At 43.2% G+C, this 26,624-nt stretch overlaps 1 protein-coding gene across 1 annotated transcript in view; it reads right to left on the bottom strand.

Moving 5' to 3' along the window:
• The window catches only part of MAML2 (mastermind like transcriptional coactivator 2), a 206,584-nt gene that overhangs the window by 49,847 nt on the left and 130,113 nt on the right, over nucleotides 1–26,624 (bottom strand). The window contains exon 2 of the mRNA XM_027467739.3: nucleotides 15,379–16,830. Within this exon, the coding sequence (XP_027323540.3) occupies nucleotides 15,379–16,830 (1,452 nt within the window). The remainder of the gene's footprint in view (nucleotides 1–15,378; nucleotides 16,831–26,624) is intronic.

Raw genomic sequence — 26,624 nt, 5'->3', positions numbered from 1 at the left:
GCTCTAAAACAATCTGTGTGTTACAGTGGTCAACTTCAGAGCTCATACAAAATGTTCAGAGAAGGACTATAAGGATGTATGCTGTGGCTGCCCCCAATTCATCTTCCAGCTTCTACCCTTCAGTTATTTTCTGAGTGAGGTTTTGCATTTGCATCATGGTGTTTGACTGCCCTTGGCAAATATTTCTCCTTAATTTACCCAATCCTTGTTTTTGTTTACTTTGGTACTCATAATGTTGAACAGCAGACACCAACAGTGCATTCTCATTCACTACAGGATTTGCCCTGGGTTTCTCACAGAACCTCAGTAACAATGAACTGGTGGCCAAGAAGAGAGACTTAAGCCTGAATCGAGAGCAAAAAAAAACCAAAAAATATTCCTGATCTTCGAGAGCATTATTTTGAAACACAACATTTAAATGTACCTTTATTTACTGTTGTTTATGCAACATAGAAATTATGAACAACACTTTGATTACCAGTTCAATAACGATAGGGTTGCTCTCTGCATCACGTCATGCAGGAAAATATATTTGCTTTCTGTGTAAATGGACACATGTAATGTAGCTGAGATGCAAATTCAGAAGTCCTGGTGTGAAATCAATTTCTCCTGTGATCTACACTTGAAAGTATAGCTCCAACCTTTACATCTATTTGCCATTTTGTGAAGTGCTAAGGTCCTATTCTAGTGTGCATGAGCTCATTTTGATCACACACAAGTATCGACACGTACAGCCTCACTCAGCATGGAATGTAAACCTCTGCATTTTTAAACTGGATTAAACTATATATATTGAAATATTAATGGCATGAAATTCTGACTGCTTTAGTAGCTGAAACCTCTAAATCTTTTAAAAGATGTTTTCTGAAAATACTCATTGACATTGATAGTGATCTTTGCCTAGCTGAATGTTCGATGGAGAAGAGCTTGGACAAAAAAAAAAAAAGTATAAAAACTGCAAAGTTTATGATAATTCTTAATTGAACCTCAATTTGGAGATGACAAATGAAGCCATAATTATACATCTAACTAGATGACCAATTTTCAGAAATACTGAGATATTTCATCTCTCCTTGACTCAGTCCTTTTGTACCCAGACACTTAATTAGATGCACCACATAAAAACATAGCAAATTTTGGGTTGGAAGGGACCTGAAAGGTCACTTAATTCCACCTCCCTGCCATGGGCAGGGACACCTCCCACCAGCCCAGGTTGCCCAAAGCCCCATCCAGCCTGGCCTTGAGCACCTCCAGGGATGGGGCACCCACAGCTTCTCTGGGCAGCCTGTGCCAGGGCCTCACCACTCTCACAGTGAAGAATGTCTTCCTTATATCTAATCAAAATATTCTCTTTTCTAGTTTAAAGCCATTACTGCTTGTCTTACCCCTACACCCCCTGCAAAGAGTCCCTCCCCGGCTTTCCTGTAGCCCCCTTTAGGTACTGGCAGGCCGCTGTAAGGTCTCCTCAGAGCCTTCTCTTCTCCAGGCTGAACAACCCCAACTCCCTCAGCCTGTCTTCACAGGAGAGGTGCTCCAGCCCCTTGATCATTTTGTGGCCCTGGAGTCGTTCGAATACTTCCATATCCTTCTTGTGCAGGGCTCCAGGTGGGGTCTCAGGAGAGCAGAGCAGAGGGGGACAATCCCCTCCCTCACCCTCCTGGCCGTGCTGCTCTTGATGCAGCCCAGGACACGATTGGCTTTCTGGGCTGCAAGCACACATTGTCAGCTCATGTTGAGCTTCTCATCCACCAACACCCCAGGTCCTTCTCCTCAGGGCTGCTCTCAATCCATTCTCTGCCCAGCCTGTGTTTGTGCTTGTCCCAGCCCAGGTGCAGGACCTTGCACTTGGCCTTGTTGAACCAAATGAGGTTCTCACAGGCCCACCTCTCAGGCCTGCCCAGGTACCTCTGGATGGCATCCCTTCCCTCCTGCGTGTCAACCCCACCACACAGCTTGGTGTCATCAGCAAGCCTGCTGAGGGTGCACTCCATTTCACTGTCAATGTCACCAAAAAAGATGTTAAATATTGCCAGTTCCAGTACCTGAGGAACACCACTCATTGCTGATCTCCACTTGGACATTGAGCCATTGACCGCAACTCTTTGAGTGCAACCATCCAGCCAATTCCTTACCCACTGAGTGGTCCATCCATCAGATCCATGTCTCTGCAATTTAGAGACAAGGATATGGGGGACAGTGTCAAATGCATTGTACAAGTCCAGTAGATAAACTCAGTTTCTCTTCCCCATCAACCAGTGCTGTAACCCCATCGTAGAAGACCACCAGATTTCTCAGGTGTGATCTTCCCTTAGTGAAGCCATGTTGGCTGTCACCAGTCACCTCCTTATTTTCCATGTGCTGTGTTTTCTAATGTTTCAAAACATGTTTTCTAATTTTTCAACATTACCAGTTGCATTAGAAAAAAACGTTCATCTCACTTTCTTCATTTCCAACCTTTACAGAACAGTCAATAGTTACTCACTTAACAGAAGCTTTATGGCTGAATTACTGTGTAGAAAACAATTTGCATATATTACATAATTTCATTACTTCTGCTATCACTACTGTCTCAGTGTTCCTGCTGATATTTATGTGTGAATTTAATTTGGTTTAGTTTTTGCTTGTAGCATTTGTGTGGCTAAAATAACACAAAATCTGGGCATTCTGCATAATTTCTATTCGCTAGCATTTATAGAATAATTCCAGCTCCTGCATTGTTTTGTTGCTGCAAGAAGACCAGAGATGTAAGAAGAATTTGGGAGAAACACAAGAAAGGCTACCAATGGGGATTTCTGAGTATTCCAAGTATTCACCATGCAAAATGCAAGAGACCAAGGTGGAGGCACCTTGAAAATGGTGCTTGAGAAGATGCAGGACAGCACCCATTTGCTTGTTTCTTGCCCTGAAAGTAACATACTACTCTGTTGTTCACATCCATAAGCTCAAATGCAAATATCAAGGTAAAGTTATCTAATTAGTAGCCTCACAATTGCCTCTGGGTTTTGTACGTTGTTTTTGTCAGGCTTGGTTTTCTGCTGTGGTCTCCTCTGTTTGAAAGACTATAACGAAGGTGATTAAAATGATTCATTAACATTGTGCCCCTTTGAGCAAATAGTCCAAATATTTTTGTATTCCTTCGTATTAAGTGCAATGATCTTCACACAAATGTCCAAAGGTCTTTTAGACTTTTTAATTTTTTCCACAGCTTGACTTTAATTAATGATTCATGTGCAAATTCATACACAATTAGTGTACTAGCAGTCTAGCCTTCGATTTGCTTTGGACTCTTTGGGAGGAAGACAGGAAAAATATGCTCGGAGCTCATAACAACAGTAGACCATATATTTAAATGAATGTTACAATTAAATGTCTGTAAATCTGTCTGGTGTGTGTAGCCATGTCAGTCACTCAGCTTTGCTTAGTAGCTGCCCACACAGCTCCCCACTTGGTTCCTTCAAGGAAAGGCCCACACGAGGCCACAGGTAGAAAACTGGACTGCATCTGTGCTATGAAAGAGGAGAAAGGGATCCCGTTTTTAAACTGAGTGCCTTTCTAGCACATTTTTTCTAAATTTTATCTTGAAGGCAGTTAGTTTTTTGGCCACCCGCACTCTCCTTGGAAAAGGCAAACAATTTCTCCATTTGCTGGGAATGCACTTCTGATTTCCAGCCTAAATTTACTTATGGCCAGTTTCAAAGGTGGTTACTAGGTGCACCAGTTGGAAAACTTGTCAGAATAAAAACAGGGGTGGAAATGTTAAAGCTATATGTTTTTTGGACCGACATTCTCTAGATCTGCATAAATAATTTGGCTATGGACACCTAAGTCCTACTGTATAGCTTTAAAAAGCTCCGGTTTAATGGGGAGATGAATGATTCTATCTCCACAAACCACAGACCAAATTTCATTAGTATTTTCAGGTGGTGAGCCTAATGCTCTAGAAAGCATTTCAGACAGGATTAAAAATCTGAAGAGGCTTTTTTTTTTTTTAAAAAAAAAAAAAAGTAGCATGTATATGGCTATGGAAAACCCTTCTGAAGAACCGCTTCAGTGCTTCCTGGGGCCCCAGCTCCATCTGGCTTGGGCCCAGAGAGAAGTGCTGCTTCTGAAAAAGGCTGCCCTTGATAATACTTTGAATGTGAAACAAGATTTTGGTAACACAGCTGTACTTAGCCCATGAAGTAGATTTCATGTTTACCAAAGAGGCCTGTAATTTGTGGATTGAGAGTTATTTTCTTCTTTTAAAAATAAAACTCAGCAGCGAAAACCCTACATGAAGGAGGGAAGATGCCAAAATCAAGGCCTGTGGCATGTTTGGGTCTCCTGCATCTGATTGTGACAGATACTTTTGTTTTCTTGCTGTGTTCAGCAGCCCACATAGCTGTGAAATGTTTCTCCATGGTGTTTCAGCTCCCAGAGTCAGGTGCAGGACAGGAACCAGGGCTGAGAAGGGGCAGTCACGGGGACAGAAGTACAAAAAGAGGGCTGTGGGGTTAGAAGTAATGATAAAGATGAGAGGGAGACAGGAAAGGAGGACTCTGCATGCCTATTGCCCTGTACAAGGGACAAAACTGGAGAGGAATTTGGGTTCCAAGTACCTTTAGCAAAGACAAAAAAGTCAATGTGTATACTATTGGTAGGAACATGTCTGTGAAACAAAGGGGCTGGTCATACAAACAGCTTGTTCTATGGAAAGAAAAGAAAGCCGAGAAACTCAGGGAAAGTACAACAGCTATGACTGGAAATGAGACACGCAGATTGTTTTGAATTTGCTCGGTCTGAGTTGTGGTTCAGTCAATGTAGCAGATAAACAGTTAATGCAGCCATCAAAGAACAAATGCAACAATCAAAAACCAACAGGAAAAGGCCATCACTTGCCATAACGTGAGCAAAACTGCTGCACTGAACCTCCTCCCTGCTGGCAAGTGGTAACACCAGATAAAAGCAAGGGGAAAAAAAAAGAAATATTTTGCAAAAATCCTCCCTGCTCCAAACATGTTTCTTCCTGTTGGAACTTTTTGAAGTCCGATTATTATTGTTTAGTCAGGTTTGTTCACAGGAAAAATGAGAATGATGGAGCTGAAGAAAGACTCAACTTCCAACCTATGAATGTTCTTAAGATCAGCTTTAAAGCTTGTGCATCTGACAAGTAACAAGGCCAATAGACTGATATAGGGAGAAAAAGCTGGAGAAAGAGACAGAGGCCGGCTCAGGCCCATCTTACTTGGCATGCTGTGGAAAGGGTTAAAAGTGGTCAGTTCATCACTGCTGTGTGGTGCCTTGGAAGTTTTCACAACACCAGATGTGTGAAAAAAAAAAAGAAGAAAGAAAGAAAAGTGAAGGCTTGTAGACATCCTGGTGCCCTGGAAGCAGTTAAATTAACACCCAGCAGGGACAAATTTGCAGCTTTGGGAACAAGCTTAAAGTTAGTCTGTTTTCATTCCTGGAGCAAATTTGCAAGTGTATGACAGTGAAGTATAGCCTGGGAAGGAGCAGACAGCTTTGGATTAAGGATGGATAGCCAGAACTCACTCCCACCCTCCCTCTTCCCACTCTGTTTTGCACTTAGGCTGTGAAGTTCTCAATATTTCTGCTAATCCCTATGGTTTCCCATGTCTTTTACCAGTTCTAGGAGGAAAAGAAGCCATTCTTCTTCTTCTTTTTCTTTTTTTTTCCTCCGCTATAGCTGAAACCAGAAAAAGCTGGAGTCACCCCAGCAAAGCCTGCTTGAGCTGGGATTGCAGCTTACAGTTATTTGGAGAGATCTAGTTCTGCAATGGATAAAGCTGGATGCTCTTCTAACCAGAACCAAAGCACTAAATCCTTTAGTCATTCATCATTCACTTGGAGCCAGGCTGTGGCCCAGCTCGCAACCACTACAAATTATAGAAAGGTCTGGAAAAAGGCAAGACTGTGCGAGTACATCTAACCCAACTTCACAGAATGCAGAGAGCCCTCAGAGTCTCTCTTCCTCTTACAGGTTGCAGGACAAACTGGCTCCTCCATAGAAATAGGCTTTTTTTTCAAACTTTGGTCATTGCAAGTGCTGTAAGTCGATCCCAGGGAACCTTTCCTTCAAGATGGACTATCCAGCTTCTTATGAAGGCCCAAGAGGATCATCCAACCTGCATTTTTCTTCCTCGTGCACCTTTTGCAAGACAGGAAGAAAACAACACGTTGGAGGTTCACTGGCTACACTTCCAGCTTGGGGTTGTACAAGAGCTGTAGGGTTCCATGGAGGAAGAACCAGAGAACAGATGTGGACAAATATGCTGGTTCTTCTGTATCTCTGATTGACAGAGACTTGCAGGATGAATAGCATGGGCTGAAATATGCAGTGAATCCTTTCAGCTGGCAATTAAAAAGGCTCTGAGTGAAGCATTTCTGGAAAGCTGCATTTCTTGCCCTGTGCTGACGACTTCTTGCAGACACTTTGGGAACTAATAGAAAACAAGCCCCTTTTTCTGCCACAGGATACAGACATAGGTATTTCTTTAAGTGTTACCAGTCTTCCCCATTGCTCCTGTGTGAGCTTGTTCCCTGTGCATCAACAGTTCCCATCCTGCCCGATTTCCTCCCATCCTATTTCCCACCCTCGAGTCCCCTGCCCACCTCTGCACACAGACTCACTCCTGGCTTCCTCCTCCGGAGCCCCAAAAGGGGCTTTTGTAGCAGCCCCAGCCCAGCTCATGGGCACAGCAGGTAGCCTCTAGCTGGACCTAGGACTGCCAGCTCCAGGGGCTTGGGCCAGCCTGTGGGTTCAGGCTGAGCACACACCACTGACTCGATCTCCTCCCACCCTGCCCAGCCAAACTGCCCCTTGCTTACAGCCCCAGGCAATGTCACATTACAGGGCTTCCATTGTGAGTTCAATCTGACCATTTCTTCCAGCAGCACGGCTGGACTCAGGGAAGTGAGTCTTCTGCAGCGAGTTTGTGCCTCACGGATGTGTCCAGCTTAAGTACTCTGAACTGCACCTTCCTCACTGGCTATACAGGAAGGTTAGGGGATTAACATTAAATAGAGAGAAGTGATATGAAGGAGAGGTATAAATATCCCCTTTTTACCTGTTTTCTGCATTTCCTACTGACTCTCGGTATCCTGTAGACTTCAAATCATTCCTCACCTCTTCCCACAAAATCAGAAAATCATTAAACTCACATGTTTCCACAGCTATGTCAAGACTAAGTAGTACTATTAAAAGACTCTATGAAAGCCATTTGGCTTTTCAGAGGAACCAAGTGTTGGCAGCACTCAGCCTCCTTCTGAATTCCAGCTGGGGCTTGACATAACAGAGGCTCGTCAGAGGGGATGGAGAAATGAGGACTCTGAAGAGATGACAGACACTCAACATGGTTGGCCTGTTCAACATGCAAAGGGTGATGTGAGGCTACCCTCAAGGCCCCATTCGTTTCTTATGCATGTGAGGAAAGCAGAACCTTGGGAATAGCCAGAATATATCCACAGATGGCTCACAGGTCCTTTGGAGAGTTAGCAAGCTGCTGGGTTCACCTCAGCGGGCTGTCTGCCATCAATCCACAGGTGGAATGGGGAAAAGAAGCATCAAACACTGTCCTCCGGCGGACTCCTCTGGGGGACTGTGCAGGCTGTGCAGGCTGAGAGTTGGGGATGCTGGGTCAGTAAGGAAGGATCTCAGAGCAGGAGGCAAGGGGCAGGGGGCAGGCAGGTCAAGATGAGCAGAGGTGGGGTCAGGGATATTCCTAGGACACAGCAACAGTGTCTCTGAGACTGACTTTTGCTCTGGTTCAACATCAGACTCAGTGAATTTCTGTGTGATGGTAAATGTGTTACTTACGTCCCTATCTCACAGCTCGTGGGTGGCTTGTAATGGCTTTGGGTGAGATCTTCCTTCTCTCTTTCCCTAAATATATAATAATATCTAAAACGTAGAGTAACATTTCCTTCCTCTCATGCTTTGTCTGGCTTGCTTTTTTAGATTATAAATTCTTCAGGGCAAAAGCTGTCTCTTACATTGTATGTGTACATTATCAGAAACAGGCATGCTGCAAATGAAGCAGGCAGATGGTTCTGGATTAGTTCTGTTGGAGCATCTGGCCGATTTTCTGGATCTGTATTACATACAAATGGTAAAGTCACCCATGAAAACTTATATTAAAAGAACATTACTAGGTCTGTTGCTGTCTTAATGACAGTCATCAGTGGCCTGGGGCAGGTCTCCACCATAAGAGCACCAGCAGTAAAAGTGGCTGAATGAAGAAACAAATATTTGCCACTAGAATATTGCTTCATTTTGAACCCCTAGAGAGGGCTTGTTCTTGAAGACTTCAGGGAATTAAAATAATAGAAAGACTCTAGGGAGAGAAATAAGAGCTAGGCCTTGTTAATTTTTTTTTGTTGTTCCTTGACTTCTTGAGGTATTCATAAATTGCCTACAAATGAGCAAAAACTTACAGGAAAGGGGTTTTCACCATGCCAGCTCCCGATGGCTGTGGAATTATATTGTTTTTCCAGGCTGCCTTTCCAAAATCCCTACAGGAAGTTGACTCAGGGCTTGACTCCGGCCTCGGATGCACAGCACGGCAATGGCAGAAATCTTCACTTCAAGCAGGTAACGAGTCCTCATGGATATCCCAGCTTCACTGATAAGATCACAGGTCAGCACAGACTAACTTGCCTTGTAGCAGAGAGCCAGACCTGAAACATCCTTGGTTCTTTGCCTCCCATTGCATCTTCACAGCTCTTTACCCCAGTCTTGCCTCGTTACCCCTCCTTTCCCAGTTAATCCCATAAACACAAACTCATGTCCTCTTTTTGGTGTTGATTCCATACTTTACCCCACTATGCCAGGCCTACAAACTGCAAACTCTGCCACCAGCTCTGTGGATCTTCCCTCCTGCCCTTTCCTCCTTGCAGCCCCTACATCTTCTCTCAGGTACACACCAGGCACCTTGGGTGTCCCTCTGCTTCCCCACGTCTTCCCATGTCTTTAAGGTAGCAGTGGAGTAAAATGAGAGGACTGAAGCACATAGCACTCTTGCTGAACCTTGTTTTTCCCCACAGCCAGGACAAATGACTAGCCCATGAAGTACCTCTGGATCACTGCAGACCTCAAACAAACATCTGCAGATGTGCAGGTGGGTAGAAGCTGATATCCTTCAAATTTCTTCTGTGAAACTCATCTTTTGTCCCTTTGAGACTGTAATACACAATAAATGTTTGTTCATTGTCTTTTGTATTATAAAAACAAGGAGTTCTGTTTGAGGAACGGGAGTTGCGAAAACTCCCTGCTGAAGTAAGGAGCTGTATAATGCTTGGCTAGACACTATGAAAATTCTTTTGCTTAATGTAACAAAAAAGAGAACCCCCTCCCCTTCTCTCCTTCTGCATCTCAGTTGCCTCTTTTGTTCAAAGACCCTGCTGCAAAGCTCATGTAACCATCTCCTGATAAGCTGCTAACCGAGTGTATCAACATCCTGCCTTCCTGTCTCACGCTGGGCCAGCATGACCAAATAAAAAAAGAAGTTGAACCACAACGCTGAGGAAGACTACGGCCTTCATCTTCACGACCACCAGAGGGACAGAGACGACCCCCTAGCAACAGTGCGCGCAGTCGCAGAATATACCAGGATGTGCTGCGTAATCCCGGAATTACCAAGATATAAAAAGGGACCCTGGCGGGGGTGAGGTGCGCGCCGTTGGTGGAGCCCAGACTCCCCGGCCGCCCAGCGCTGTTTTGCTTGCTGTTGCTTACTTAATAAATTCCTTTCTATTATTAATGCAATGCTCTCTGAAAATTAATTAAGGGGGCAATTTATAACAGAGACAGGTGCCATTTTTAAACCATTTATATTGTTCTTACAGAATGATATTTTGTTCTATCTGTGAACCTCCCAGGCAATTTCACAAAGCTAATAAACAATAAGACAAATAAACAAGTGTGCCGACATTAGCACAGAACACATCCAGGCAAGCGTGATGATGTTTTGTGTTGGTATCTTCATGGATGTACCTCCCAAAAGCAGCCCAAACGAGACCACAGGGACTCTCTCAGCTATGTCCCAAATCCATGAACCCAGAAGCATTTGACCTAAGAGGCTAATATTCTACCATTGTAGTAGTGAAAATACTTTATGAAAAGAGTACAAGAAAGCTTATGAAGCTGGCAATGTCACCGAGCCTCTGAATTATGATGTCCTCAGGGACTGACCATCCACAGTGTGATTGTCTATATATTTGATTTAGTAAACAGGGTGAATGATATAAGGCACCAACAAGACACCAAGACAACTGTCCACTACGGAAATACAGAAACCTTTGACATTTTCTTTCTGGTTTTGTGTTCATAAATCAGTTATGACCATTCAGTTGACGGTAATTATGGGGACGTCCTCAAGTTTTTATTAAGAATATTTAATTCAGAAGCCCTTGCACGAAGGAATGCAACCAAAATGGAGCTATCAAGAAAAGCTCTCATCCAAACACTATTTTTATAGTGAGCATTGCAAGAAAGGTCACATTGTTATTTCCTTACACTATGGAACGGTTTCTATTATTGCAGATTCCAAAGGCTTGGAAATCGTTGTTATTTATGATCTCAGTCACATTTAAGTCCTGGTTTGTACCAATTACCACAAGCCACTCTAGTTTTTCTCTCTTCATTTAACAAATATTTGCAAAATAATTCATTCACACTTGAAAACAGAGAGATTGCCTCACCAAAATGTGCTCCTCTCTTCTTCTTTAGTGGTAAACACAAAGGTCTAGGAAAATATTGTTTTGATATGAATCATCCAAAGAAGCCACATTTTCTTTGAGAGATTTCAGAGGCTAAACTAGAGGTGTAAGTAATCACTCAGCAGTGAACGATAACAGGAGTTTTTCTAGCTGCATTTTCAAAGAAACCATGAGATCTTTTGCTCTTGGTGCTTCTCCCTTGCATAGCACTGACAATCTGACAGTTTAACATACATTTCTTATTAAATCTGTATGGTGCCCATGCTTTAAATAAGGCCACATCCTGCTGCTTGCTACTCTGCTGTAAGTCCAATTATGCTCTCCCAAAATAAATTAAATTATCTTGGGTGCAGAGCTGCCGGGTTAGTTAAACTACCATCGCCATCCCTTGGAGACATTTAGGAGCAATGGATATATATCAGTTAAGCATTGATTTTCTGAGCTGCATCATGGCCCCTCTCCAGCCAGATGCACCCATGTCGTGTCCCTGGGGCATGGAGCACCTGGATGAACATCGGCCACATGCTGCAAAATACAAAGCCTTGCTGTAGGAGGGCATCAGCCAAGAGGCACATATGGGTCACTCATGCTTGGGGCAGGTAACAGAGGAGAGATTGTCTGGTATTCAGTAGGAAGGGAGAATGGTTGGATTTAAAAGGAGCCTGTTAAGATCTGGTGAAGAAAATGATCTAAGGTAGACCCCAGTTAGGGAAAGCAATGGCAAAAAAAAGCCCCCAAACTGCAAGTAATCACACTGCATTTCTGGGTCTTGGGAAAAAAAAAAAAAAAAAAAAGAGAGAGAAAAGGGAAGGAAGAGAGATGATCCCATCCTCAAAGACATTATAAAGGAGTGAGGACTAACAAGGCCCTGAGCTCTCCACAGGGAAACACTTGTAACTACATGAACAACACTGGTGTTTTCAGAGCCTTAAAACAAGGACCTCTGGTTGTTTGTGTACAGCAGGAGCTGAAACTCTCGTGATCCCTTCTGTCCTCCTTGCCTCCAAAGCTGACACTAAACAGGGATCTTGTGGTCCAAGGGCACATGCCCACAAGTACCACGTGGAGTGGCCTTGCTCCATTAGGGTTCCTCTTCTCACGAGCTCAGCCTTCTTTTCTCCCCACCCTTAGCGAGTGAATTTGAATAAAAATATTGGAAATAAACTCATCTTGAAACCTCTGAGTTTAATTTGGCTTTAGTACGAAAACAGAAGGGAATGAATAATATTTATAATATTTTATTTAGCAGATATTGGCTTCTTTTTTCTTTCATTTTTTTTTTTTTTTTTAACTTCTTGATAGAAGACTGATGGAACTTATTGAATGAGTCATACGGGTGACCAAAAACTTTAAAAATATGTGCAGAATTTCTCAGACTACTTAAAAACACCAAGCTGTTTGTTCAAAAACCTTATGCCTTACTCCAGAAGCATCTTTCATTTCTCCATTTCTTCACAGAGAGAAAGTTAGATTTCAAACTTCTCCCAGTTACAGATTTCCAGTTACAGTTACAGATTTCCCCCAGGTTCTGGATAAGTGTTGCAAACCCAATTTAACCAGTGCAGAAATTGAAGCTTCTAATTATTCCCTAAACAAAGAGAGTGTTGAATTTGTACAAGTTTTTTCTTGACTGTGCATATGTTGCATCCTGATAGACAATGGAGAGGTGAACCTTTCCTACAACAATGGAGAAGAAAACTGAGAAGCAAACCAAACTTTCATTCAATTCAACCTTCTTCCAGGAAACCAAGATGATTTCCATCATTTTTATGACTTTTCCCTAGAGGCAAAAGACATCTAATTAGCAAATCGCACTACAAGTTTGCTCCAATTTGACACAAAGTGAATGTGACAGGCAGAGAAATTATAACTCCTGCATTTCCAGTTAGCAAGCCGGGGCTGATAAAGAGAAGTTCAAATGCTTTGGGGGGATCTTAAAGCTTGGGGAAAAAATCCAGAGAGTGAGTTGGTTCAGCTAAAAATGTGAGTTTATAGCATCCCATTCAGTGTTATCTAATGGCAATGTCACAGCAGCTATTTATGAGTGTGCACTCACATTTCCAGCTACAAAGCATTTCAGCCAGTTGAGACGGTCCTTATTGTTCACATTTATAATGAATTTAGGATCTAAGGAGGAGTTGAACAATATCTAGCAGAATAACACCTTGATTCCTCATGAAAAATAGAGCATGAGTAAAATATATATTAATCATGAAGTTAATTAGTAATGCTGGTAATTAATCATGCATCACTGTTAATGATCTTTAGAAATCCTCAGAGGTGGAAGATGATTCTCCAGGACAGAAGACCATGCAGCCTAAATGAGGTGATGTCCCCAGTGCTAAGATCAACAGGAACTGACCCATGAGCTCGTTTTGACCTTCATGATCTCTGTTGGAATATAATGCTGGGGTCTCTCCTCCCACTCCGATTTAATATTCGGGATGAATCTATGGGGACAAGCAGCCCTGACCAAGGGGTTGATGAGCTCTTGCATCTGTGCAGGCAGGCCTAAAGTTGTTCACAGAACTTGTAAACATTGCCAGCTGAGCAATTGTGTTCAAAACGATCCTAAATCCTGTAATTTTATGGACCGAGTTTATGCAGTTGTCAGTATCATTCTTGCAGCTACAGAATACTGAGAGAGACCCACCTGATTTTCTGAATTTCGGCAGGAAAAGATCTTAAGGAAAGATCTTTTCTAATCCAGTTATTTCTCTAGAGAACAGAAGCAACAGCTGCAAAAGCCCTGCAATCTGTGCCTACAAAAGTACACTTTTCAGCTATGCCACAGGTCAGATAAGCACATCCTGCAGACAAAACTGTGTGCCGGGTGATGTGAGACTTTGGAAAGCTTCTTGCAGAAGTCTGTGATGATAGGCGAAACTCCTTCCTTGTAATATCTGAAGCTTGGCACTTAGCAAAATTAATTTAGGGAAAGCTTCCTAAACCAAAAGGTCCTGTGGCTGTGCAGGTGATAGATCCCACTACACTCATGATACATTTTGAAACCACTGCTGTGACCACATTGCCTGTAACCATCTTGTTGGCTTGCCTCCCTCAGCAGCAGCCCAAGAGGGCAGAGAACAGGGAGCTAACATTGCCCTGAGCAGCGTTACGCTCAATGTTTTTATTCCTTTCCAGAATGTGACCTTGCATGTTTGTTTTTTTTACAGAAAAACAGGAGTGTTTGCAGGAGTCCTGCCTGTCTCCCCTGTGCTGACAGATTGCTGGAAGCTTCATCATGGCTGAATGAAGGAACTGCTAAAATTCATCTGCCTGCCAGTCTATTAAGAGAATGGGGAAATGTGCCTGAGAAGTGAGCACACAGTGGCCCAAGGAGGAGAGCAACAGCCAGCAGAGTTCTCCTGTAAAACAGCAAAGCTGTGCTTGCTGTTAATCCTCCAGCAGCATCAAACAAAGCAACACCTCCTCACCCGGTCTGCCTAAACGTTTCACCTGGAGCCTCTTGCCAAGGGATCCTCTGTTGGAAAAAGTCATGGTTAGGTGGCCAGGGAATTCAAAAGATGTAAAAGGAGAAAGGTTTCCATGCGTACAGCTCTATTTGCTTTATCTGAAAAACTCATACTGTTCACCCAAACAGGTTGGCCAAGATATGCCATTTATGACCGATTCTTTCACGGTGCTGCTCCTCAGTGACTTTATGGAAAATTTAGGGTTTCATTTTCTCAGTAGTTTCTTATAGTTCTTTCTCATATCAAAGGAATTCATGAGCAATCTCTACATCTGTATTACCGTCAAGTGCTATGAACCCACCAAAACTCCTCAGAATGGTTTAAACATCCCAATATCAAAAATGTGCTTTGCCTGTTTTGCATGTGGTTTCCAGTTTCGGGGGTACAGTGAGGTTACATATTTGAACTTCAATTGACAGGTCTGAAACATGGGATTTTGGTGCATGATGACTTGGCATAGCATAACTGAGCTATAATCATTGATCATGTCAGAGAAATGTCTCATGATAAAACAGTGGGAGCTGGCCACGCGGTATATAATTGTTGATGTATCTGTGCAAGCCTTCACCTTCATATCTAAGCATGTATTTTATGCAGAGACTATTCCCAGAAGTGTGATGGGTGTTTATAAAGCTCACAGATAAGTCTTAGTTTTTCTTTGCCAAACAGATAACAAATGTGCAAACAGTATTTTTGTCATGTCAGTCAAACGATATCTAAAAACAGAATTTCCTAACCCTGCCTCCCTGAGGAAATCGATGACATAAAAATTAACGTTGTAAAATGCATTCTCTAAGATAACATAGGAATTCATTACAATTGTGCCGTTCAAAAGAACCAAAAATTTTGTAAGGTAGGAAACTCAGACAGGAGTCCAAAATAAGCTTACATCTGCTCTGCTATCTCACCTTTCTGACAAGTATCTACATAATATATGGCAGTGACATATTCCCTCTTGCTTTAAGAAAAAAATATAAGTTCTGAGCACGTCTTTCTTGAAATTCTTACAAATGTGCATCTGTGATACACCTGAATAGGCACTAAACAGGCTATCAGCAGCTCTGATGAAGTATGTCCTGAGGTCATTACACACCAGTACACATCTCCTGGAGGAATGAGGAATGGATGGAAAACCCTTTTTACCACTCAGACCAGAATGTAACAAAGAAGGAAGTATTTGCCTTACCTGTCTGTGCTGCTGAGAGACCGGATACTGCAAACCTGAGATTTGCTGGCTTTGCTGAATTTTCTGAAGCATCATTTTTTGCTGCATTGCTAGGGGTACATTGGGTGGCCTTTGAAGAGACTGGTTGGGGAGGGGCTGAGCAGGTTGCGGCTGTGGCTGTTGTTGCTGCTGCGGCTGTTGCACTGGGGCTGAGCTCTGTGACTGCTGCGTGTAGTGCAGAAGGGCAGGCTTGCTTTGGGAACCCAAAACTGAAGGCATCTGCTGGTTTGTTTGCTCTGAGTTAAAGTGAAACAAAGGCTTTGTGTTGCCATGATGCTGCTCTAATGGTGGCTGAGCACTGTTGATAAAGTTTCTGTTGAGGTCCTGAGGCTTCTGTTGCATGATTATGTCCATGGGATTGCTCTGGGGAGTGGTTGGCTTATAAACATAGTTATTCATCCCCTTTGACTGGTTCCCATTCACGGGCACCCCAAGCATCGCTGAGCTTTGTGGGCTGAACTGCTGCTGGCGAAAAGAAGGACTGGGGATTTTCTCTTGCACAAAGGGCCCGGGGGAAGGACCAGACGGAGACAAGGTGGACCAGTTGGCTGTCTGGTTCTGCTGCTGCTGTTGCTGCTGAATCAAGGCATGCTGCTGACGGTTGGCTGCGATCTGCTTGAGTTGCTGTGCGTGAGAAACCTCCTGCCAGTTAGGCAATGGCCGACTGGATGCAGAAGAGACCTGCGACACCTGCGTTTGGTTCTGAGGCACCGAGGGGATGGGTGAGGAGGTGGACATGGCAGCGGTGGCCATGGTGAAGGCTGGACCTGTAGAAGAAGGCCTCATCTGTGGGGAACCCACAGAAGCCTGGTTCATGCCTGGTGCGTATTCGCTCTTAATTACCATCTTATCCATCTGCAGAGATCTCACAGGGCCCCTCTGGCTTTGCTGCCCGAGGTCAATGTTGAACGGTTCATCTTGCTTTATTGTGGCATTTATCATATTCTCTAGCTCAAGGTCACTCATTGGTGGCACTGATATGTTAGTCAGTTCATTAAATAGTTCCTGAAGCTCTGGATCCATCATTTGTTCTCCTGAGTCTTCCCCATATCTGTTGGGGAACATGTTCTCATGGGACATCTGGCCATCTAAGTGTTTGCTGCAGGACATTGTTTCTCCCGGTTCTTTCTTTACCTCTTTCAAAGTCATATTAAACATGCCATTCCCACTAGCATGTGCATTGTTTGCTAGGTTACTGGTCTTTCTTTGTGATCCTTGCCCCACAGGCATAGTTCCAGACATTGACTGGCTTTGGCAATTGTTAGCATGATGGCCACCTTGTCCCATTGGGATATTATCGCCCACTCTTAACCTCTTAATGTCAAGGAAAGAGTTGTCTGAAACACCATTTGGCCTCTTGTTGTTGACAGGTGACAGATTTACCACCAACTTTCTCTTCAAGGAGCCTTGGAGCTAAAAGAAGCAGAGAGAAAAAATAATAATCGTTAGATGACTACTGAAGAAACAAGCTATAGTCTATCTGGTGCTTATAGAAGGATCTTGCAGGTCAAACAGGCAAGTAAGCATTGCACAGCACAGAAAACTATTCTGGGCAGCAAAGGTCAGTGAAAACAGTCGATGAAATTGTGCAGAACGGTAGGGAAATGTGTGAGTGAGACATCTCCCTGTCACCGCCATCCCCGTCTTTATAGCCACCAGCAGTTTTTGGGCATCGCTGCCTCCTGTTGACCAGAAGTCCCACCTTTCCTGTGGGTGTGAGTGGAGGGAGGTGGCCAGAGCTGTAGCTGGCAAAGCCTAGGGCATATCTGTCCCAGATTTGCTCCCGTCTATCTATGCCAGACAGATCTGATGTATTTTCAGACAGCAGAGACTAATGCAGCCACGAAATCTGCCCGTGTGTCTACCCAATGCTGCAGGATTCCACTGCAATGATTTTGGTTCACGATCCAAAAGATCATGTTTGGACTGCAGAGTCCAAAGGTCCTAGGAGACATTTTAATGGCACAAGTGAGATCTAGGAATCCTGATCTCACGTAGGTTTATAATGACCGGAGATCGATGTAGTTAAAGATGTTGGATGTTAACTTGTTCAAAACTTGAAGTGAAGCCACTGGAACCATGTCAATTTATGTCAGCCAAGGGGCTGGGCCATGATGTACTGCCGGATTATTTTCCAGATTTGTATATTAATACATTAAGCCCTAATTGTTTATGTTTTGAGCCATCTGCTATAAAACACAGAATGCACGCAACACCGCTCTGAGAACGACAACTCTACTTCCTTTTCCTTGAATATTTACAGCGATACTTTCATCTGCTCACAAACCCTGTGGGTCTGCTGAAAGAAATCTTTTCCCACCCTGTGCACACAAAACAAAGGTGTAGTCCCACCAGCTGAAAAATTTGGACCAATATATGTATATACCCTGAAATAGTGTTATTTCACATTTCAGAAAGGCAGTTCATAAAAGAATAGAATCACTATTTTTAACAAACACACCTGTCAAAGCTTCAGGTCTCTACATTAAAGGCGTGCACCAAGCACCAGCCACAGCAACCACGGGCATACGCAGACCTAGCTCAGCCCACGTGCACGCTGCGGCTGCTTCAGCTGTGCAGAGGTCTGTGAGCAATGTCAGGAAACTCCACAGGGAAATACGGCTCATCTCGTGCCTGGGCAGAAGTGCACCGACCGAGAAGATGGCAGGACTATGTCATCTGACAAGTAACCGTGTGTACCACTGGGAAAACCAGGCCCATTACAAAGTGCGATGTCTTGGGAAACCACGACAGGCAGATGAGACGCTGAGATCTCTAGTTTTGCAGTTACGTGAGGAAGGATGATTTATGAGATCTTCAAATCACATTATTTGGACCCTGCTGTTTCAGGTACAGAAGCCCACGGGTACGTAATTTCCCTCAGCTTCAGACTTACCCACTGGTAAGAATGCTTCCCACATAACTCCACGTGTGAACACTTTTATTCTAGAGTGAATGCCAGGGAGTCAATTGGGAAGAGCTCAGCTCACAGACATTTATCATGGCCCCATCTATCCTCCCAATGCATCATCAGGGCACCGAGTTTACCCCTTAGAGCTAAGCCTTGTAATTCCTCTCTCTGACACTGAAAATCTCTCCTCATATCTGAAGTTTCCAGCATAGCTTTCGAATCACAGCTTCATGTTTCTGTTTTATAAGGACAGATATGTTGGTGCCTACCTGTGCAAGCCCAAGACCTTTTGCCTACAAGAGTAACTCATTGTTATTAGCTGTCCTTGGGGAGAGATTTTTAGGTGGCAAAGTACAGGGACCGCTTTTGTTTAGCATCTTCCTCCTGACACATGACTCACTGTACTTTCCTCTGTGAAAAAAACAGTAAGGTGCACTTCCTTTTACCATCATCTTTGCAGTCAGTGTGCTTATTAGAAATCATTCTCGTGCCCCCAAATTCATCTTCCTGGGAAATGGGGAAGTCCCCTGATCATCAGAATACATGACTTGGCAGCATGTTTTGCTTTCGGATGTGCTGCTGACAAAAAGGCTGAACAGATAATGAATAATATATCCTCTGCATGTATGTGCTTTATGTGGTAAATACGTCTTTCTGAGTTAATTTTACTTCTGCGTGTCATTTTGGAGCTCTTTAAAATGTCCTCACATTTTCAGAGTGCCTGCACCAGGCTTTCTGATGCAGTTAAAGTTGCACGGCGCTGTGCAAGTGGTTGTTTTATTTCTGCATATGAATTAACCACTTGCAGATATGGACGAGGTATGGAGTGGTTTGCCCAGTGACCTGCACAAGTCAGTGGCAAAGCAAAGGAGAGCACCGTGATCTCTGGACATGTCCTTTCACTCAGCCCCCCTTTGCCATGGGCTGGATCACTCAAGGGTTTCATTACATGTGGTCTCCTGAAATGCCCACAAAAAGAGATTTCTAAAGAAGAAATGACAAGCACTGACTTATTACATCTCTGCAAACCATCCAAACAATGTTGATAACACCTTGGTCAATGCATGCATTAGGGGCATGGAGGGTTAGGGCACGAAGCTGTGAGCAGCCCTCAGGGACAAAGCCCCCTCTCCATCCCTGCCATGAGATGTTACCAATTCCATGTCAGGGCGGTTTGCTGTGACCAGACTGTGTTTGTTCCAGTGAGACAAGCAGTGTCCATCACAAGCCTCTCTGTCTTGCTATTTCATCCAAACAATGTCTTTTATGTGGCACCAATGCCCAAGCACTATGCTTCTTTTGTCTTCTGAAGGGACATGATTCGATCACTCAAACCTTTGCCGTTTTCTAGCAATTGCATTTTTCAGCTTACGATCACTTTTTCATCAGCCAGAGCCCTTTTTCCACAAGCAAAACACACACTCTTCAGAAGGGGGGAAAAAGAGCTTGCCAGATTTCAAGCTCCATCTCTTCCAATTTGCAAACCAGGATTGATTTGGGTCAGTAAATGTAACGTAGAAGTTCCTAGGCACATAACAGAGGCACATTCCTCAGATCAAACAGGCTCCCGATTACACATCTCAAACTACTCAAACCGTGTAATACTGAAAGGCTCTGTGATGGGAAATGTGTGACATGACAGTAACTGGGAGAGGAAGAAGCTCTCCATGTACGGCTCCATCCCACAATAGGCGGGCAGGACTTTATGAACCATCAAAGAGTACATGGCATTTCCTGGCAGCCCGTATTGTTGTAAGACCTTTTGCTAAGCAGGCTCTGGTGAGTCAGCACGCAGCCACGCAGTGCTGGGTGCATCGATTTTCTGAAGTTAAAGCTGCTTGGGATCTGCATGAAGTTAAATGCATGAGAACACACAAGATATCACAAACAAAATTCTCAGCAACATTATCAGGCCAGGGCAAAACTCTAGAGATGACGTGGTCTAAATAGCACCGTATGACACCACCTCCTGTGCAGAGGGACAATTAATTCCTCCTTAAAACTTAGTTTGAGTCTTTAAAGGGATTTAGGAGAGACAGCTTCTTCTCCAGTGCTCCCTGACACACAGCCAAACCAGCAGGAGTTCCACTGAGCTAATAATTAGGGCTCATCAAAAATCTGGTAACAAATCATTATCTTTCTGGGAAACACCCAAAACAACCAACCAAAAAACTTTTGCTTCGCCTTTCATTTGGTCGAAATTTGTTACTTTTTATAATTTTTTTTTTTTTTCCAGAGGTTGGAAACAAAAACCTCTTTGGTGCAAAACCACAATTTTACAATGAGAAATTTTAGGGATTTTTTCCTCCAACTATCCATATTTACCCATATTTTTATAAGCACATCTTAGCTCCACTTCTGACATTACCCATGTACATTCACTTATATTGCTTTCAAGTGGCCAAGAATGGCCAAGAAAATAATTTGTCTGTGACAGCAGGAAATGCTAAGGACTATCTGATTTCAGTTTCAATGAAAGTCTTTTTTTGTGTGTGCTCCACTCAGCTTCTTCTGTTGAATTTATTTTCTTTATTTTTATTTATTTATTTTTATCTTTTAATAACGCATAGGACAACAGCACTTGAGAAAGTCCTAAGTTAACCATCCAGCAGCACAGGGTTTCACAGCTCTTAGAACAAGTAAAACACAGCTTATCCCTCCAGCTTGCTGGAGCATCTCCACGGCACCTGGAGATCTCCAAAGGAATTAATTTCCCAGTGCAACCCATCCTTGGGTGTTAGTAACATCTCTAGCTGTCATCTCAAAACATCTACAGCCAGACCACGACGACTGGAGCAAAACACCAATGCACTGCACGCAAACTACAGAGCAGATAACACAATACTTTGTGTTTTAAGTCTCCAGTCTCCCTTACTAGCATCTATGGTGGAACGATGGGAAGGGAAACGAAGTGACTGACACACTTTGTAAAGCAGGCAGTGAGGTAGTGTTAGCAGTTTGTGCGGAGTAATACTTCTCATGTTAGAAAAGCAGCATTGGGTTTTGTGCTTTTACCATGGAACAGTCAAATCCACTTTAAAAGGTCCCTTTTGGACTTCCTAGATGTTCTCACAATATGTGCTGACTGTATCTGTAGCTGCATTGTAAACAAAATCCTTCAAGTATCTGGGGAGGGGAAGGGGTAAAGGAATTACATGAAAAATACAGAAAATATTCAAACAACGAAAGTTTCCAAAAGAGAAAAAAAAAAAAAAAAAGAAACAGGAATTGATTCCAAAGGAGAAAAACATGCTGAATGCTACTTCTCATTTATGCTGTGAAAGCACCTTTGCATCCCAGGCCTGCAGCGAGGCCTGGACTCCAGCCACTGCCCCAGGCCTCAGAGGCCTCCTGGGCCATCACAGGTCCTTTCCCCAGGGTCACACACGCACCTTCACAGCCCCTTCCTGACTACTGTCACATTTTTTAGGATCAGGCAGAATGGTTCCCATTACTACTGTTTCTACACAGCTTCTGGTATCATCTGGCAGCTTCGGCCATTCCCACTCTTCCCCATGTCCAGGGCAGTGCCACAGAGCAGCAGGTTTGCTCTGATGTCCCTCCTGAAGAACTCCTGAAGACCTCCTAAAGAGGTCTTCTTCTGAGGATCTCTCCCCAGCCCCCTTCTCTGCACTTTTTTTTTTTTTTTTTTTTTTTTTCTGCAGAGAAAGCAAAGGCAAGGATATTTATTTTTAATCTTTCGTCCTCATTTGCAACTTCTACCTGACATGGCTGGAAACACAAGCCTGACAGTTGTCTTCAGCAAGATTTTATCATTTCATGTTCAGAAAGTCTGCTCTGCTGCGTGATGCTGATCTTGGAAACATTTCCAAGTGACAGAACTGCAGCTCTGGGCAGGCCGTGCCATGAGGAGCAGTGCGATAGCCACCAAGTCCCCCAAAAAGCAGCACAGCATCACGGTGGAGTCAAAGCCCTGCCATGTTTGCCCCAGCCTGGTTGGCACAGGCTCAGCTCTACGTGCTTCCTCTTCTTTGTCATCCTCCATGCTGCCCCCTTGGAGTGCATCCGCAGGAAGGAGACAACCAGTTTTGCTGAGCTGTGAGGAGGAGGAGGAGGTGCCTTCAGCCTCACACTGCTGGTGAGCGACTCTGCTCAAGCCACCACAGCTCCATTCCACCCTGTTCCTCTCCCATTTTGCTAATCCACTCCTAAAACCACTTCGTTCACAAGGTGCAAGGCTTGCTGCCATTAGGTTTTCACTCTGTAGGCCCTGAACCTTCCCACCACCGTATTTCTGATCCTAAGCTCTGGGATGGAGCATCTATACAGTGTCTTGTGCACAGGCATCCCCCCTCTGGGTGATCCCTAGGCATAATCAACACTGTCAGTAACAGTGATGGAGAGGTAGTACAAATTTTTCTCCCTGTTCACTATAATAAGTGCCACTAAATCTGACTTTATAGCAACAAATAAGTAAGTTCCTTGGCTGACAAGTATCCACTTAATTCTCATTAGCTGGGGAACAAGGCTGGAATAGTAATCAGTACGTTAGAAATGCCACAGTTTACCTTCACTTATGGAAAAATCACATATCTTGCCAACTGAACATACCAACCTAAAAATGCATCCATATTATTCACAGTGTACTGCTTAGAAATATAGCGTCAGGGCTTTGGTCCAAGTTGTTGAAGCACAATAATTATATTTTTATGCAGATTCTACATTTGATGGATTATAAAATATCATGTCTAGCCACAGTCTTTTAGAAGAATAGGAACACAGAGAAACAATAGCAATTTAACTAGGTCAAGATTGCTAATCAGAATGGAGTAGTCATTACTGTGAGCAAAACAAAAAAGGCATGAAAGATCTGTATTTCTTATCCTGAAAACTGTGTATTTGTCTTGTGGAAAAGCCTTTTTTCTTTTCTTTTTTTTTTCTTTTTTCCTTGTTCCTTTTTCTTTTTTCTTCTTTCCTTTTTCCTTTTTCTTTCCTTTTTCCTTTTTCTTTCCTTTTTCCTTTTTCTCTTCTCTTCTCTTCTCTTCTCTTCTCTTCTCTTCTCTTCTCTTCTCTTCTCTTCTCTTCTCTTCTCTTCTCTTCTCTTCTCTTCTCTTCTCTTCTCTTCTCTTCTCTTCTCTTCTCTTCTCTTCTCTTCTCTTCTCTTCTCTTCTCTTCTCTTCTCTTCTCTTCTCTTCTCTTCTCTTCTCTTCTCTTCTCTTCTCTTCTCTTCTCTTCTCTTCTCTTCTCTTCTCTTCTCTTCTCTTCTCTTCTCTTCTCTTCTCTTCTCTTCTCTTCTCTTCTCTTCTCTTCTCTTCTCTTCTCGTCTCTTCTCGTCTCTTCTCTTCTCTTCTCTTCCTTTTCCCTTTCCCTTTCCCTTTCCCTTTCCCTTTCCCTTTCCCTTTCCCTTTCCCTTTCCCTTTCCCTTTCCCTTTCCCTTTCCCTTTCCCTTTCCCTTTCCCTTTCCCTTTCCCTTTCCCTTTCCCTTTCCCTTTCCCTTTCCCTTTCCCTTTCCCTTTCCCTTTCCACCATGAATACATTAACAATCACTTTATATGAAATCTACAGAAATTTATGTCAACATTTATTACCATGAAATGTGGAACAAAGCGTAATACAACCTGAGCTTTGGGAAATGCAACTGCTTAACTGATCCTATCCTGATGAGAAGAAAATATCAAATGCATTACAAATGTTGACAGGATGATCAGACATGTAAAAGAGGTCATCCAACACCACCCTCCACATTGTTTACCAGTTTCATAAGTCAGCTTAAAGTATTAAAAACACATACCGTCTTGCACAGGAAGCTCCTAATCCTTAAAAATGTGGTGGTTGTTATTTGATTTGCTTTTTAGAGACCAGTGGCATAGCAGATTTCACCTAAGGAAAGACTGCTGGGAGCAGTCTGGTCCTAGTTTTCTGCCCAGTGTCCCTTCCAAACTAGCAGTGCAAAAGCTTTCTATCTTCATTAAGATCACACAGCCATGCCCACACATGGACTTTAATTACCCAAGTACCAACCTCCTCTGCATCATTCTGTTTCAAAAGCTCAGTCAATGAAAGAAGACAGCAGCCATCAAGACAGCTTTGGAAAAATAAGGAAATATTTAGATTGTTTTGCTCTTCCTGCAAATCAGTGGGTCACACAGGGCACTCACGCCAACTGTTTGGCCTTGAGACCTTCTGCAGGGTAAGTTACAGTTCATGGGAGATATAGTCATCAACTGGGAAAAAAAATAATCTCCTCAGCATATTACCCAGCTGTGCTTCCAGCACTGAATCCACCAGCCAGGACAAGGAGGACCTGCTTGAGTGAGAAGTGCCTTCCATCACTGCTTCATCTAAGACTCCTAATTAACAACTGGTCAAAATGGCTTCTAGTTAGGAGGAAGGAGTTCTGATCCTCTGCCAGAACTTCAGAAGAGAAGTGAAATATAGGATTTTAGGACCAAATCCAGGCCAGTCATAAGAGAACATATCTAGGAAGGGTGGTGCACTCACTTTATGGCTTGGTTTGACTTGCATTAGCATCTCTCCCCTGCCTCTACCCAGCTTCCATGTTCACCCCCATTGAGAAGGACATAAAGTAACAGCAGTACCTAACAGTCATTTCCAAAACCTTCAGCTTAAACCTGCAGCGTCAGGACAGGCCAAGTGCACCCCACCAAGAGTTTGACCTATATAAACAGAATAGGCAAATATGTTAGGGGATTTTGGAGAAAAGTAACAAGATTTAAGAGCTTAGAAGATAGTCTTACGAGGAGAACAGACAATAGAAGGGACAAATAAAAGAGAAAATTATGGAAGTTTATATAATAAGAGTCTAAAGAGTAAGTGCAGATCAAGAGGTTATTTAGCAAGATGAACAACTGTAAATTAAATGCCAATTAAAAGAAAAGCTTTTTCTTCCAAAATGGATAGAGTCTGAAGAAATATACAGCAAGATTTAAAGAGGGGCTCAGTATTTGTTTGGAATATGGAAGACACTGACTTAAGAAACCCAATGACAAAATATTTAAAAGATGTGAAATGTTAAACATCAAGGTTCAACCAGTTTATGGATCATACAGACTGGCTAGGGTTTTGGTGGGCAGGGGAGGAAGAGACACAGTGGTGAAGAGTGCTATATTTGCAAGCCTACCAAGATGATCATATATTTTCCCCCTGAAATATTTGTTACTGCTATTGGTGAGATGCTGTAGGGGTTTGGACAAGACATGTCTGTCCATGCTGCACAGTTCCTGTATTTCCAGTACTTCAGAAGTCTGGAAGAAAACTGTACAGTGGAAGTCATTTGACCAGTATCTAAATATTTTCCACGAACTGTACTCTTGAATTTCAGTTTTAGCCTGAAAACACAAACAGAATGACAGAACAAGAATGAATAGTGAGAACCAGTCTGAGACAATGGGAGATCATTGCCAGGTTACAGGAGCCCCAAATGCCTTTCTCTCTTGGGCTAGCACATGTTGCCATGTCATTGCTTTTTCATTATTTAGCCTTTCTTTGAGGAGCATCTTCATGATACTTTCTGAGAAGTCTGAAATAATCCCAGAACAAGCAAAGGGCCAGAGAGGGTGAAGGAAAAGGTTTGGAAACAGACAGCCATTGAGCAAGGAATACTCCAGGAACTGGAAAAAGTCCAAGCAGACAGAGGGTCTGAGGAACAGTTAGGGGTAAGAAAAAGGTGCCTACAAGCTAAAAACCAAACCAAACCAAAAAAAACTACAACAGATCCTTCAGGTACTGGAAAGCTTACAAGATGATGCTTAAAAGGAATGTGAGAAACATAAAGAGGAGTGGAGATGAGAATTGAAAGATGTTTCAACAAATAGACAAGTCAAATGCATAGAGATGTCTCTGAATAAAGTGAAAAGTTTCCTGGCTTTCTTTTTCTCTCAGAGAGAACATTCTATAGCACAGAGTATCTAGCAAAAGCTTGGCTTTTGCAAAAAGATTTTATTTGGCAAAAACAAGGGCCCTTAACCTCTGTAAAAAAGAGCAGAGCTGTGGTGTCAGAAATATATGCCAACAACCCTAACAGGACTAAGCCCAGGGGCTTTGTATGTGTAAATACCTGTGGACAATACCAGGTATTTCACAAAGAAGATGACATTGCAATAGGGTTCGTGCATCTCAAAAGCTGTCGATCCTGCACCAGATGCCATCATCATATGGTTTAAAGTACAACATTGACAAGCATTCCCCTGATTCCTTGATGGGTAGGAAAATAGTGTGAAGATCAAATCTGGTTGTAGGAAAGGGATGAAAGAGGGAAAGAACATGAGAGCTGTGCCTTGGCCTGTCTGGAGGAGATGTGCGCAATGGCAGTGCC

Source organism: Anas platyrhynchos, chromosome 1 (assembly GCF_047663525.1).
Source record: "Anas platyrhynchos isolate ZD024472 breed Pekin duck chromosome 1, IASCAAS_PekinDuck_T2T, whole genome shotgun sequence".
Taxonomy (NCBI): Eukaryota; Metazoa; Chordata; class Aves; order Anseriformes; family Anatidae; genus Anas; species Anas platyrhynchos.
Note: the sequence above shows the minus strand (reverse complement) of the source record. Positions and strands in the feature narration are given on the sequence as shown.